Here is a 16,072-nt window from a genome sequence, read left to right as displayed (position 1 = left end):
AATCACTTTATAGATGCAATTTTAAGAAAATGTAACTATTTTGCACAACTATGTGCAAACAGAAGTGAAGTAAACAGTGTATGACTGAAAACAAATGTCTGGAATAGCAAAAGCTTTCTCCTTCAGAAGCAAATCACTTTTCTACATATGGGACTTAAAATGCTCTTAATAGACTTAAAAGTTCTTAATACACTATGTGTAAAGAACCTGCCGCCTTTAAAATAAATGGATCACTATGGGTAAAAAGATACAAAAAGCATTTTTTAAAATATGAGTAAATTTTGTGCAGATTTAATCAACTTAGTGTCAGCTGTGGAACACAAAGTGTAAAATATAACTTCGATGTTAAAAGGAACTATCAAATCAAAATCATTTTACAAAGGATAAGTGGCGTAAGTAATAATACCCAAATTTTATGATTGAAATGAAAAGCCGTTTAAAATCTAAGCCTACTAGGGATGCATATGTTGACATCAAAGCAATACTATTTAAAATTAACAAATTAAATTCTCAGCTTATGCTGAATATCTGGGGGGTAGAGGGAAATCTGCTGCTGCTGGATTTTCCATGCAGCAGTCTCATTGGGTAAAGTATTTCTATTCCTTTTATAGGGTGAGATGGGAGTTAGGGAAACTGTGAACTAACAACAATAGTCTAAAATTAATCCAAAGACAAATATAATGGAAGATTTCTCTCTGTTGCACACACCAGCAATTTTTCACCTAGTATGAGATCAGAAACTGATCTCCAGGTGTTTTGTGGGGAAAAAAATCCATTCCAGTGTAATTTGGAGTTGAGCATGCTGTCAGTATTATCCTTCATATGCAACAGTACTTCCCTGGAACTGAGTAAGTTAAGTACTAAAAGAGGAAGCTAAAACCTAGTGATATAAAAGCTGTTACTGTTAGGTAACGAGTGGAGCTGACATCAGCTCTGGCCTACATGTTCTTTGTGTTTTAAATAAGCTCGTCTCCTCCTTTTGCTGTGATGAGTAGTACCAGGAGTGTGTGTTGGTTCTCAAAGTTGAATTTCCATATGCATTCAAATAGACTGAAGTTTTAAGTGTCTCTTGTTTCTTTCATCTTGGAGTGTGATACTATTACTCCTTTATGGGTCGTGCTGTATGTATATACTTGTGTCAAATTATTTTTAGGACTGTAATTGCTTTCTCAGCTAATAGGAATTGATGCAATTACCCTATTTTTAAAAAATCTTTTTCCCCTGTTCATCTTCCAATATGTGCCTTTTCTGCTCTGCTTTTCGTCCCATGGGGAATTGTGAAGGAAATGCAGTACTGTGCTACAGAAAACTAATCTCTTGGAGGTTATTTATCAGGCACAACTTGTTAACTTTGTTCCTTTTGTGAAGCAAAAATAGAAATGAAACATTTCTTTGGTTAACAAATAAGAACTTAAATGAAAGTAAGGATGAGAACTTAAGATGCCAGGAAAGCGTAGGCCTGATTCTCAACTGGTGGACAAAATACTAATCCTTAGCATGAATTTTCAAATTTGGAGTCAGTAAATGAAATGGTGATAAATGAGGGCCTACTCTCAGGTTCTTTATTCAGTCCCTGACCAGAGAGGTTAGGAATAACACAAAGATGACACCCTTCCATTCACAGGAACATCCTTTTTCTCACTTTGGCTTTTGATTTTCTGGATGGACCCAGATAGTCCAGTCCTTAACTGAGGAGCAACTGAAAGTACTTTTCTTTCAGGGAATTTCTTCTAGGAGTTGTAACAATTGAATAGATGCAAATTTATATGCAGAAGAAAGGTAGAATTATTTTTGGTTTTGATATATATGAAAGATTGCCAGGCCTGCCAAGTTGGGAGACAGAGACTGACTCAATCTGAATGCAAAGGCCACTTTCACTCAAGATAGTCCTAGTAACTTACTAGTTTCTTGCATATTTGTTCTTTCACTGTTTATTCCCTACCAGTATTGTTGGTAGTATACTTTTCCACAGTGGATTCCTCCCTATCTGGCAGAGGTGAAAGCTTTCGCTTTGCCTTAGTAAAAGAGACGGTTTTGTAGAGTTTTTTTGTTTTATCTATTTGCTTTAAAGCTATTTTTTATAACTTCAAAAACTATTGATTTCTTTTCCCCATTCCCCAAAAAGAAACAAACAAGTAGGCCATAAGCAGATGAACCACGAACATGTTTTTACTAATGCACCATAAATCACAAATAATTTTGTTTTCCATTTTTCAACCAGCCGTGATACTGAATATTGCCAAGAGGCCTCTGGATCTAGCAATCTCACCAGTTTATATGGCAAACGCATTTCCATTGTATTGCAGTTTTCTGTAGCTAGCACTATGTCAGCAGCATGCAAATGTTTGTTTCCATTGCAAAGCTCAAGTCTGACACTATTCATTTGGTGTTTATGTACATTACTTCCTACCAAAAATAAAAACAACCTCAAGAAGAAAAACACCTCCACACCTTGCTTTTTGGCAAAACCAAAATCCAAGAATCTTTTGGGTTAAGTATTATTAAACCTATCATTTTCACGAATACTAAAAATAATAGAAGGTGCCTAATAATCTATTTGCTTACATTATCACATAGTAAAACACTAAGATGAACATCTTGTACCTTGATGTGGTTCTGTTAAGACTGTTCTTTCCCGGTGTAGATCATAGGATTGCAGTAACAGGGACTGTGCTGATAACTGACGTTCAGAGGTAGCCAGTACCAGATCCTTCACACAAAAAGAAACCCAAAAGATAAATCAGTGAACAGCTCAGTCAAAGGGAATTTCCTTACAACACAAAGCACCTACAAAATGGATATAATCTTATCTGCTTAAGGATTTTTATCCCACATTTTATTGTCTATTAGATTAGTCTACTTCTGCTGAACTGCTAGCTTCTGTTGAATTGTATAGAAATAAGTACATGACGTGTTGTGTTTTGTTTTCTTCAGGCAACCTTTCAACAAAAGGTATTGGAATAGTTGCTTAAATTAGGCAGACTGCCCAAGAAACTAAGGGGTGGCAGAATTACCTTAAGACTACATTTATTGAACATGCAGAGGGCAGCCTTGGGACAGTCCCAGCCACCCCACACAGAACATGAATTTGTAAGCAGGGTCTTGGAAATCGCAGACATGTTCCCTCCAGACTGCTGCACTGGGACTGGCATGCCCGGCTGGCTGCTTTGCTGCTGTGGTCACCTATAGAGTCTGTACTCATGCAGTGTGGATGCTGCACAAGCCTGAGTCTCCCATTTTCTAAAGATTACTTTTTCAGATACTAGGTTATAAAGGATAACTCAAATGCTTATTACGAGGGAGACAGAGAAGTCTCATGTTTGAGAGATGCACTACTGTATAAAACCTATTTTACAATATATTTGCATATGCATGGTAGTACATTGATTCTGTATGTTCTTTATATACACATATAGATGTCACTACTGGTGTATATTTAGATACATAAATGTGACCATATTTTATGTCTTTATATTTTATAAATTACTTTAAGTGTCCATCAATAACCTTTCCATATGTCAAACATACAAAGAAATAATTAAATCTTAACTGACTTTCTTTGCCAAGTGATCCATTTCAAAATATTGAACTTTCTTATTGATGAGATGTATAATATTCTAAATAAATGCATCCAATAAAGCTAACGAATACTTGAATTAACCAAGTGAGAAATTACTGTAAAGAAACATCCTGAAATAAATTTAGGGGGAAAAAAAAAAAGAAAGATGAAGGGAAAAATATGGACAACATAAAGTATTCATATTGTCAGCAAACAAGCAGAAAATGTTTCATTTATAGAGCTAGACAGAAGCGATATAGGAAATAGATATGCTCCATGTAAATTTATTAAGTGCAACTTTCTCTCTCTCTCTCTCTCTCTCAGATAAAAAACCTCTTCATGAAATAAAATCCCAAAGTAAGTTATTTTTTTCTCTTGTAAATATGATTTTTCTCATCTTCTCTGCCATTCTGTTTTATTTGTTTAGGAGCGAAATAAAACTGAAGGTTATATGAAAGGCTTTCACATCTCCTGAAAGCATCTTCTTAGCAACTTTGTCATCATAGGTTTTGGACTAGAAGTAGAAAAGTCACCATTCTTTAGTAATTTGTGTCTGACTGGGAGCGCTTTCTACAGGCATGCTTATCTTGAAATTGATCTCCTTAGGACTTGTAACTAGAAAAAAAAAGAAATTAATATAGGAATTTGACTTTCTTGGTTCAAATCTGGTTCCGCTAGTGTCTCTGTCTTACCTTGTTCAGCTCACTTCAGCCTTCATTTAGCAACTGGTAAAGGGTGTTTATTTGCTTTACACTGTAAAGAGTCTATAGATATCATTTATATATGCTTTGGGGGATTCCATCCTGCACTCTTTGTTTTTTAGTCTTAGATTGCTTTCAGTGGAATTCTAGTTATAGAGCAACACATTTGGAGTGAACTGACTAACTGAAAGATTTTGTTACAAAAAAGAAAAAAAACCTCAACCCACAACTTCACCAAAATCACGATTTCCGTGAGGCTTGTCTCTTCTAAAGTGAAGACATTGCTTTTTTCTTTCATAAACCATACACAAAGTTTTGAGGATTTTTGCTTAATTTTCAACAAAAAATTGTCTTTGAATTTTGACAAATAGATTTATAAACACATTTTTTGTTTAATTGCTTTGAAGGACTTAAAACAAGAATCCACCTGTACTGAGAAGTAATGCATGCAATTGTTTTTATCTTCTTTGAAGACAGATTCTTCTATTATGTATTACAAAATATGTAGGTTTTAAGTCTGAGTATTCTTTCAGGATATAGGGGCATAGGGTGATCAGTTTATTTGAAATTTTATGGAACTTGGGCCCCAAATCATTAGGAAAACATTTAGAAATCCTAACCTGACTGCACTTCCTTTGAGCTCACATGCTGTAGACTGCAATGTCAAAACACTCTGCAGCAAAATTTCTTGATGGCTTGAATGAAGGCCATTTGGTTATCTGATCCCAGAGTATTCCTCTGTCTGATAAAACAACTGGTCAAGTTCAAATCCATCTAAACCACAGACAACTTCGTAACTATTTACAAAGGAACATAACTAAATTGCAACAAAAATGTGGTGCAATAAAAATAATAGAGAAGCACAGTTATTGTCCGAGATGGCTACAGCTCTTGGTGAGTGAAAAGTGTTTGGCTTTTTAAAAGCTCTCAGTTTTTAATATGATGTAGTTATGTAGGGTGCATGATAGCCACCCAGCTTCACCCATTAAACGTAGAAAATGCTTGCGTAGAAAGAAATGAATGCGTAGAAAGTTTGTGTGAGAATATTTCTCCTTTATGTTTCCCTAAGTATTTCTAAGGAAACATAAAATCAAGTTTAGATAGTTCAAATATGTGCTGTGGTTGCCTTGGCTGCTTAAGCATTTTTAATTTTGTCTTGTCTTTGTCTCACTGGAATCATCTCCTAATTGGTCACGTACAATTCGTCTGTGTCATAACTTAGCTCAGGCAATTGATATGTTTTTGTTTGTTTATATGCACAGTTCCCATTTAATTAGAGAATCTTGAAAGAATATCAGTCAAATCACTTTATTTTCTGATTTATTAAAAAAAGTAACTTTAATGGAATTGATTTTGGCACATAAGATGCCTAGGAGAATTAAAGGGTTTCTTTATAGCTGTGGGGTTAGAAACATATACTACAGCTTGTTGCTATTCAGCTAAACAGGAACTTAGTTTAAGACTGCATGAATCATCATTGATGCAAAATCAAAGTCAATTATGAAGATAATTGAGAAACAACCTGTTCTACTAAATAACCTCTTACATGATTCTCTGACTTTTGATCCTCGGTCTCGAAGACTGGCTATGTGAAGAAATGGGCTTAAAATTGCTAAGGGGTACCAAAAGTGAGAGTGACAGAAAACTGGGGGAGGATGGGAAGCTGGAGAAATCTTTCAAATCTCCTAGCAAACTCTAATGGTAGACGGGGGAAAATGTATGCCCTGCATAGCTCCTGGAAAGCACTTATTGTAAATGAGATAATTTAATCAATTATGTTTCCTAATGTACTAAACCAAATGTTTCATTTTCTGCTCCTGCACATCTTAAATTATCTTCAGGTGCTTTATGAAACTTAATCATAGTTAATAGAAACTTCATTACCATCAAATGTGCTTTCAATAAACGTTGTGTAACAGTGTCAGGAGGTGGAGTGAAATATAGGCTACAATTACCACAAACACATATCCTGTAACTGAAATGTATAAGAATTGTAGTGCTTTACAAGAGTCCCGACCTCCTCTGGGCTGGGAGGATGCAGTTCATTAAATAGTAATTGGCTGACTATAAATGTTTTCTTTTTTAGTTTGTTTTTCACTTTTTTTTTTTTACCCTCTGGGAAAAAATAAAAGCAGAGAATTACTCTGTTCCCCAAATTTGCCATGCTTTTCTTTTAATTTCTAGTCTCCCCTAAAAGGAATCATCCATAAGAAAAGATAGAAAGATGAAGAGATTAAAATTACTGTAAAAAAAACAGTATTTTTTTCTAAAAAAATACTAACATCATAAATAAAAACGAAAGTCCTCTTTCTTAAGCAGTTGTGTTCCACAGGAACAATTCAAAGGAATACCATGTCACTCTTGTTTTACTCTTTTAAGATAAAGCTATTTAAATATTTGCTAAACTCTGAAAAGGATATCCTTTTCTTCTGAACTCTATGTGTTGGTTACTTTTGGTTTGTGGATGGTTTTTTTCCCTTGCAATGGCATAATTATGGGAACACCTGAATAAATTCCAGGTCTTCTATGAAACAGGACAATGACCATTTTATTAAAGATAAGGAAATTCAGAGACAATAACTGTAAGAGGTTCTAATCATATAATTTATATAAAAGTATCAAATTCAAGTTCTAGGGATACTTAAAAGTATTCACTGAAAAAGAAAAATTCTCTCCAGAAAAATTTTGCTTGAGTCAAAGTGTTTGCATTTTTTTAAAATTCTGTATTCTTGCTCTCATCTTTGACCCGTGTCCAACAGTCTTGTGCAGTTATAAAAGTATGAAACTTAAATTATCTGACATCTGAATTGATTGAAAAGAAGCAGCTAAACTATTTAAGCAGATTTAGAGTAATAAATTGTAGTTACTCACAGGTGAGATCTTGAAGTGTGTTTTATATTCTGGTTTTGATGGTGAAAGATCAACTCCTATATTTGCTACATACTGCCATTATGGTGGCAGTAATTTTTTACTGATAGGTTATTTCTGCATGTTTCAGACTTTGTAATTTATTATCCCCAAAAGGTAGAAGAGGTAACTCAAATTTTCAGCACTTTTCCATTTTAAAGTAATGATCAAAATAGAAGACTTAAAGATACTTTACGGTAAAATAACTACCAGCTCACTATGGTTCTCTAGAAAGGAAAAGAACCCACTTGCTATTAGGTTTCTTCTACCACTGGAGATATATAGCATTCTTCCTCTTGGCTTATTCATTGTACTAATTAACCACAAATATTAAGTCAACAATAGAGTTTCATAATTAATTCCCTGTAACAACAAAATACCTTGGGAATAAAAAATTGGAAGAAATAGAAATTTAATTCGTTTCTATACTTTTCTTTCTGCACCTCATACTAGAGAATAAAATGGAGGTGAACCAGTATGTGATTAAGGCACTGGATTGGGATTCAGGTTGTCTTGGTTAGATCTGAGGTACTCCCAGTCTTCCTTTGTGACCCTGTCTTTTTGTGTTTGCTTTTTCCATCTGGCATAAGAGAACATGGGCATCTCCCATTGTTAGTCTGATACATTTACACTGTCAGCTAACAGCTTACTTTCTAGAATTCCTAACTAACTCTGAACCTAAAATGCTTAAAATTATCTTTACAACATTTTCAAGGGGGCATCTCATGAAAAAAACGGAGAAAAAAAAGGCTTCAGAAAGAAATCTTTTTCTCTAGTAATTTATTTAGTAGAACTGTGTGGCAATTCTAATGTTACAAGAAGTTGGATAAGAGCTACTTACTTACAAGTTTATTCACTTGTGATTACTTGTCGTGACATGCCACAGAAGATGGATTTCTTCTGAAAGCTGATATTTGCATGGAAACTTTGTGGTGTCGTCCCCCCCCCCCCCCCCCCCCCCCAGCAAGTTCTAAATGTGTTAAAAATGGAAACCTTTTTCAGTAGGAGGTTATTTGAAAATTCAACAGAATTTTTTCAGAAGTATTTTCTGGGCTAAATAGCAGTTCTAGTAAAATATTTCAAAATGTTTATTTTGGGTTGAATGGGATGTTGGAATGTTGTATTTGGGGTTGACTGGGAACAGCTTGAGAATGGGGATGGAAAGGGTGTTTTCTATTAAGGACGTTTGAGCCAAAGTTTATTTTACTTTTGATTCAACTGCCCAACTAAAAAAATCAGTTACATTGCCTTACTCACAGCAAATATCCCACGTGCTCCCGCCCACTTAAAGCAGTGTTTACGTACTTGGTTTCCTTGCTGCTGCAATTCATATGGCATTTCACTTATGTTAGAGAACAGTCGGTACTCAGCTATTGCGTTTGGCAGCTGGTGTGCCTTCCCAGGAAGTTCAGCTGCTTATATTGTTAGTTGTCAGACATTTAGTTTACATAGGAAACTGGTGAGCCAGGAAAATTAGCTTTTCTGATGCTGCCCATAGCTAGTCATTTCTTTCATCTCAATGGTCTGAAGTTTCATGTTCATTTTAAAAATTCAGCTAAAATAAAGTTATCTGACTTTCTGCAGAAAAACATATGCACAACAGAAGCCTCCTCCCAAATAGTAATTAAGTAATTTCAGTAATTGGCTATTTATTAAATGCTGAATTTAACTTCCTACCCTATTTCTGTACATTGCAGTTTATTTACTGCTATTGAATAGTCTGGATTTCCTAGTTATTTTTTGTCACTGTTGTTTGTTATAAATAAATGCACTTTCTGTACCAAGTGCTTCTCACTTGACAGCAGAAGCGCCACATAGTAGGATAACAGATGATGTATAGGGTGAATACATGATTATCTCTTCCTCTAAACTGGAGTTTGGCATTAAGGAACTGAGGACCCACTAAGTGTACTTGTCAAGTAATTTAATTTCATGGTACGTGGTCCCAAATCCCAGAAGATCTAGAATAGTGGGACTGGATAATTCAATTATATAATATCGTAGGTTTCATTTGGATTCATTCTTTCAAAGCAATGAATTTTTTTTCTCTACTATATAAAAGTCTGAAGTGTTAGAAAACTTGGTTGTAAGCTTAATGCATGGGTGTGATCACAGGGAAGGTTTGGTTTCCAACCTGTTTTTAAAGACTGAAGATGCTTGCAGGAGACCAAGAAGATATGTGGGATCTCCTCAGCCCCTCTCTATGCCGTGAGAGGATGGATTGGTCCTTCTTATGCTAAACCTCACACAGAAAATAAAGAGCAGGGAAGGGGAAATCTTCACTAAGATTTTTCAGAGGATTCATAACCTCCTGGCTTAGCTCCAGAGTTCAAGCCTAAAACTTACACGGCCCTGGAAGGTAGCAGCAGATGAGACTCACGCTGAAACGTAAAGCAGCCCTCCCTAGCTGCAGTTGTTCCACGTCCTGCCTTTAAGGGTTGTATTACCATACCTTAACGATCTCCACTGGGCTGGAATGGGAAACGATGGCATACCTCAGCAAAGAGCCCAAGCTAGCAGTGTGTGCTGATGAGGGAGAAGGCTCTTTAGTGGTAAGTGCTCTGCTCCTGACTGTTACGAGTCCAACTCCCCCATTTTAAAAAAACTGTGAAGACCATGATGCAAGTCCCAAAACAAAGTAAGCTCACCTATATGGAGTGATGCATCAGGAAATTTGCTCGTGCTTTCAAATGCTTGCTTTTCAGTGTTCCTTTGTGCTCCACTATCCTGCTGTGATCTGCTCCACATTTACTTCTCAAGCTTTACTTCCCCGGCCAGGTGGCTGTGGCCTCATGTAATCCCCTTTGCTCATGGCCAGCCAGTGCCAGTCAGAACGTTTTCATGAGTGTTGCTGACTTGGTACCCACTTTTTCTCCTTTCAGATATTGAGACTGCCAGTGACATTGCCTTGTACTCCGGCCTGGGAGCAGCAGTCATTGCTGTAGCTGTGCTGGTGGTTGCCGTTACCCTTTACAGACGGAGTCAGAGTGAGTACGGCGTGGATGTGATTGATTCATCTGCACTGACGGGCGGCTTCCAGACATTTAATTTTAAAACAGTCAGACAAGGTTAGTGTTGTGATTTCATTTTCTTCTCTCCAGAGCTCCTACTGCAAAGAGATGCTAAGCTCATATTCAGTGACTGGCTGTGGGAGGGCATTCTAGCTTATTGCTGAGCAGATGTGTTGAAAGCTAGAGAAGGTTAGCTGCAGTAAAAGGAACACGATCAGGTGGTTAGAACTGTCTTTTACCGTCTCTGCTACTGATCTGTCGTGGCAACTTGGACAAATACATCATCTTTCTTGACCACACTCTTAAGTGCTTTACAAATACTGTCACTAGCTTCTACACTGAAAAAGCCCAAACAAACCAAATCAAATTAACCAAATCAAAACAAACCCACAAAGCATGTCTGTAGCTAGAGATCTTCTATTTTCTTTACTCCAATAAAAGTGGTTAGTTTTTACTGTTAATCCGAGAAACCCAACTTCAAGTATTTTTATGAGCTGCTGTTAGCATGCAAAATCCACATTCTGAGGTCTGTGGGAAATAAATATGTGTAAACATGTATTGATTAAAAAAAACCCCAAACCTTCAGAAAGCCACCAATACAATAAAGTATGGAAGAAATACTTACTTTAACTAAAAGCAGCACTCAGATGTTTTCTGGAATATTATTTCCTTTGGACAGAAAGGTGGGGAGGAATACAAATGGTGATTACTTTAAAATAGTATGTTTCTTTAATTCTGTACTGACATTCTATCATAAAGACCTGCCTTATTGTGGGTGGGTGGGTGTGTTGGTGGGGTGTGAAAGCACCCCCATGTCTCTTCTCTCTTCAGAAAAGTCAGATATGCTGCAGTTTTTTGGTTGGGTGTTGTTTGGGGGATTTTGTTTGTTTGTTTTGTTTGGGTTTTTGGGGGGGGGGGGAGGTCATGGTGTTTGTTGTTTTTTTGTTGCCGTTGTTTTTACAGTTACTTTATTGTCTGGGAGACATTCCTCACCAGGCCTAAATTGCAAGAAATAGGAAAAAGGGCTTGGTAGACAAGGATGTTTACTCATTTGTTTAAAAATCTGAGCCTTTAATTAGAGTCATGTAATTCTCAATGACTGTCTCAAATAGTAACTTTTTCCTTTGTTGTTCAGTTTGCCATGAAAGTCTTGTTTTGAGTCTGGGGAATTGTTTGTTTGACTTAATGATTCAAAAACATTAGTTCTGGATGCTCTGAAAGTATCTGAGTGTGCCAATTTCTCTTATGCCAGGATGCTATTAGTTCAGTTTAAGTTGCTTTGCGTTCTCTGTCTATGGGGTTTTTTTAAATAACAGCATTTGTAAACTAAACAATTCAGCGGAAAAAAAGGCCAGTTCTCTGTTCAGTTTGCTGAGAAAAGAGAGCACAATACTGACATACAGACAACATATTTATAAAGTTAGCAACCCAACCTGCAGTCCTTTAAAGTGATCAAATTTTCAAGGATGCAGTACAGATAATTTTCACAAAATCAGTTACTTTGGAAAACTTTTATTTACTAAAACCCAACAAACCAACCAAACACAACCAAACAAAAAAAACCCAAACCAGCTAAAGGATTCAGGCCCTAAATCTATCTATTCCTTCTCTTTTTTTCAGACTTTTCTGAGCTAAAATTGTCCTAAATGAATAAGTGTGTTATTTTTCCCTATATTACTCTTGTCCCACTTTCTTTTCAACCCAGTTGCCCTCAGGCATGAAGCTATCATTTTGTGTCAGCCCATGGAAAAAGTCTGCAGGAAGATGTGTTTTCACCCAATGGGTTTTAATGTGAGGAAAAAAAGAAAAAAAAGGGCATACACACAAACATGAATCCAAAACAAAAAGGAAGTTCCTTCTTGAATTCATGCACTCTGGAGTTGCCTGAAGTGCAGAAAACATATCGATCAAGTACCTTTTAGATCTACTGCATCACTTAATCTGTTTTTTAACATTATCTTATGTGATTTTGAGCTCTGAGAGTATTGGGAAGGAAGAGCAAGTCAAAAAGGAAATGGTGGAAAGGTCAGAAAGAGGTTTCTGATTTACCACCTTAATACAGTAACTAACTCCCCGATCTGCTTCATTCTGCCAGGTAACTCCCTGCTTTTGAACTCATCCATGCAGCCTGACTTGACAGTGAGCAGAACGTACAGTGGACCAATCTGCCTGCAGGACCCCATGGACAAGGAGCTAATGACAGAGTCTTCACTGTTCAACCCGCTGTCAGACATCAAAGTCAAAGTTCAGAGTTCATTCATGGTGTCTCTAGGGGTGACGGAGAGGGCTGAGTATCATGGAAAGGCACATTCTGGAACTTTTCCTCATGGGAATAATAGAGCTTTTGGTACAATACAGGCTAGAAACAAGGCTACGTATATTCAGAACCTGTCTTCTATTTCAACAACAAGTGAGCTGAAGACAACTGCCGTTTTTGGACACCTAGGTGGCCGTTTAGTGGTTCCAAACACAGGTGGGTAGATCCTTTCTCATTAGGAGCATATAAAATAAATTCAGATTAAACTTATTTTGCCTGATGTAGTGTTCTATAACTAAATAAAAAGGAAAGAAAAGAAAAAGTAGGGGCTCCCTTAATGCAAATTTTGGGAAGTAGAGCATGTTGCCCACACAGGAGATGACTGATCAGAAGAAAGCCTGGGATAAGTAGTAAAGAGGCATTATGCCTGTTTGAACTGTTATAAATTACTGCCTCTCTTGATGTCTTCAGCATCAAAGTCCTATTAATCAAAGCTGTTGCTTACTTGGATCCTGATCCAAAAGAAGGGCTCCCCAAGAAGGAGGTCAATATTGGATCAGCATCTTATATAATGGGGTCATATTCAAAGCAGAATCTACATGCATCAACATCTGACTGTGTTAACATTGTCAGACTTCATTATGTTATTGAAGTCTGCAGCATATAACAAACAGATGTCTCTGGAGAATAGCTTCCACTCTCAATGAAAACTCTAGTGCGGCTTTCATTAGCATTTACTCCTGTCTTTCTCATTTTCTCTTTCTTTTAGCTTAATAGCTTGACAGATTTCCATAGTGGGGCACTTCAGAGTCAGCTGACATTTCAAGAATGGGCTACGCACTGAACATCACAGCAGAGATTCTCAATTTGCATTGTTTAAGAAGTAGAGTTTGTTTTGTGACTTCAGAGTTTTGTTAGACGTTATTTTAGACTTAAGAAATTGTTTGTTAAATTAGCTGAAAATATATGGCACCAAATTAGATTCAAATAAAGGATGTTAAAATCATAGTCCTGCAGTATGTTGCACTACATCACTATGTTCATATCATGCTGAATAAAAATTATGTTGGATACTTTCTCTTTCAAAATGGCAAATATAGCAGAAATCGCCACATACCACCATTGCTAGCTAAGAGGATATCTTTCAAACTCTGGCCATCTTTATCCACTTTAAATTCAACCGTGTGTTCATTTGACTAGTGCGTCCAGGCTTATCTCTTAGTATCTATTTGAACTGAATGATTTAGAGCTTTATCCTTCATGTTTCATAAAATGGGAACTTTAAAGGTTACCATAAAAAATGTGGTCTGTATTTAGAGAAGATTGGTAGCAGTATATAATTCAGGGATACAATAGTTAGTGTACAGTCATACACAACACATGGAATGTATTCATTTCTTCACAGATTGTTTTTATGTTCAGGAATTAATTTTACAAAGGCAGAGGCACTAAGTCAGTTAAGTCATAAATGAAGAAGTCCCTTATACTATATATTTAACTACTTTATATAATGATAGTCCCATCAATTAGATCATTTAAATACAAATTTGGTCCTTTTGCAATTTATATGCTTCCTTTCTGCCTATTTATGTAAGATCAAATTTGGTAGGCAATTGTAAATTATAGTGCAATCATGTCACTACTTAGCTGAGGTTCTGCATCGTGTGACATATGCAAAGTAAAATAAAGTCTTTCTGTATTAAGTATACTATACAACAGTCTAATTTCACTGGTACCTGGTGGAAAGCATCCTTGTTAACTTCTAATTTATACTAGTGGAGTAAAAGGAAAATCGTATCACTTGGATTCACTAGTTATTATGTATATGAACAAAAATGTATGGTGATTGCCATGCAAATTCAGATTAATTTGATTAGGTAGTCTCCATTATGAGATTCCTTGTGATCCTAGAATTATCAGATTTGATTTCGAAGTTAGAAAGAGACAAAGAGGTTTCAAGAGAAGCTGAAACCATGGTCACGTGTTGTAAAACGTGGAGCTATGCAGATGGCAAGAAGTGTATCACTACAAGGCATTTTGGCAAATAAGAGTGAAAGAGTCAATGAAGGATTAAAATCTTTCATAACTGGCTTGCCCTAACCACCTTCCAAAAACTGCCAAAGGCCAACTTAAAAGTTACCAAAGGCACATGTGCTTTTCACTATATTTATTATTTTTAAAAAAGAGAAGAACAATTAAATAGGGAACTCAAAAGAGATTGTTTTATTGCTGCATCAGATAAAAGCCTGTCAGGGTAACAAGACCATCAAAGTGACTGGGAATACAAACGACTCTTGCTGGAAGCCTTTAAGGAAACAGCTGATGGTACCTTTTGTTTCCATAAATTATTCCCTTTTGTGTAAGTGGTGAAGTCAAAAAGAAGTCTGCCTGTACCCAAGGATGAGAGAAGCCTTCAGTCGCATCTAGACTACAAATCCAGTGTCATTTAGTGACACAAAACAATGGGAAGTCAACTATTTAAGAGTTGTGTTGGAGCAAGAAGTTTTTAGGCATATGACTATATAATTCCAGGTTCTAAGACAGTTAAATACTAGTAACTATATGAATCATATCAATAATGTATTTTCTTTTCATCTGATAATGTTGTAGTCAGAACCACTATTTCAGAGGAGCATTCTTCTGCTCTACTGGATGGCTTTTCTAGATTTTGTAAATCAGAGGCCAGTTGTGCATTGGTCTTTACATCCAGTGCCTTTCCCATCGGTAAGTTCTGCCTTTGCTCTTTTGTAGGAGTCAGTTTGTTGATACCACATGGAGCTATTCCTGAAGAGAGTTCGTGGGAAATCTATCTTGCCATCACTCAGAAGGAGTCCAGGTAAGAAGTACATTAAAAACCTACACACACCCATCCAGAACCTGTGGAACTGTCTCATTTAATGATTTCTTGTCAACACTTTCTAAAGGAATGGAATGTGCAAGAGTCACTCCATCTTCCCTGTTGCTGGTGAGACCACACTGTTGTGACATACGCTGTATCTGTATAAATGACAGCAGCAGTGATCTTTCTGCGATGCTTCTGTGAAATCACGTGGAATTATTGCAAATGCTGTTAAAGGATGGGATGCCTCAAGGAGATTGATGCATGATAAGTGCTGATTTCTGAATCAATGATTTTATCATTTTTGATTTGCAGACTTATGTCATGCAAGTCTACTAACAGCACAGGTGCTTTCATTAATTACTTGTTATAGAACCTTTGGGTCCAGAGACTCTCATAATATGCAGACAGCGGGTTAAAATTTGCTATCCAGGTCATCAGTTTGAATGACCCTATGGTGTGTAGGTACCAAATTGTTGTTATTTCATGACAGTTGTTTGGTAGCCTAGATGATGCAAATACGTGAATGCTCAGGAACATTTCTTAAATTATGTTGTTTTATAAATCATCATTAAAATCTGTTGCCCAGACAGATTTGCTGGCACCAGCTGATGAACAGTACAAATTTAACTGCACTTTGATCCTTAGGGTTTTTTTCAACTTTGCATCTGGTGGGACAGGAAGGTGATGTTTGAAATACTGGTGGTCTTTCATAAACAGACAAGTTAATTCTCTGAGGTTCTCAAGGTTTCAGCTCTGTCATATTTATTTCAAAGAGAAGAAGGAAAAAAAGGAAAC

General features: G+C 36.5%; 1 protein-coding gene across 1 annotated transcript in view; it reads left to right on the top strand.

The window, feature by feature from the left end:
• Nucleotides 1–16,072, top strand: part of UNC5D (unc-5 netrin receptor D) — a 166,979-nt gene that overhangs the window by 126,013 nt on the left and 24,894 nt on the right. The window contains exons 8-11 of the mRNA XM_075042190.1: nucleotides 3,884–3,916; nucleotides 10,050–10,235; nucleotides 12,274–12,651; nucleotides 15,187–15,271. Of these exons, the coding sequence (XP_074898291.1) occupies nucleotides 3,884–3,916; nucleotides 10,050–10,235; nucleotides 12,274–12,651; nucleotides 15,187–15,271 (682 nt within the window). The remainder of the gene's footprint in view (nucleotides 1–3,883; nucleotides 3,917–10,049; nucleotides 10,236–12,273; nucleotides 12,652–15,186; nucleotides 15,272–16,072) is intronic.

Source organism: Buteo buteo, chromosome 12, assembly GCF_964188355.1.
Source record: "Buteo buteo chromosome 12, bButBut1.hap1.1, whole genome shotgun sequence".
NCBI classification, from domain to species: Eukaryota; Metazoa; Chordata; class Aves; order Accipitriformes; family Accipitridae; genus Buteo; species Buteo buteo.
This window is presented reverse-complemented; position numbering and strand designations above follow the sequence as displayed.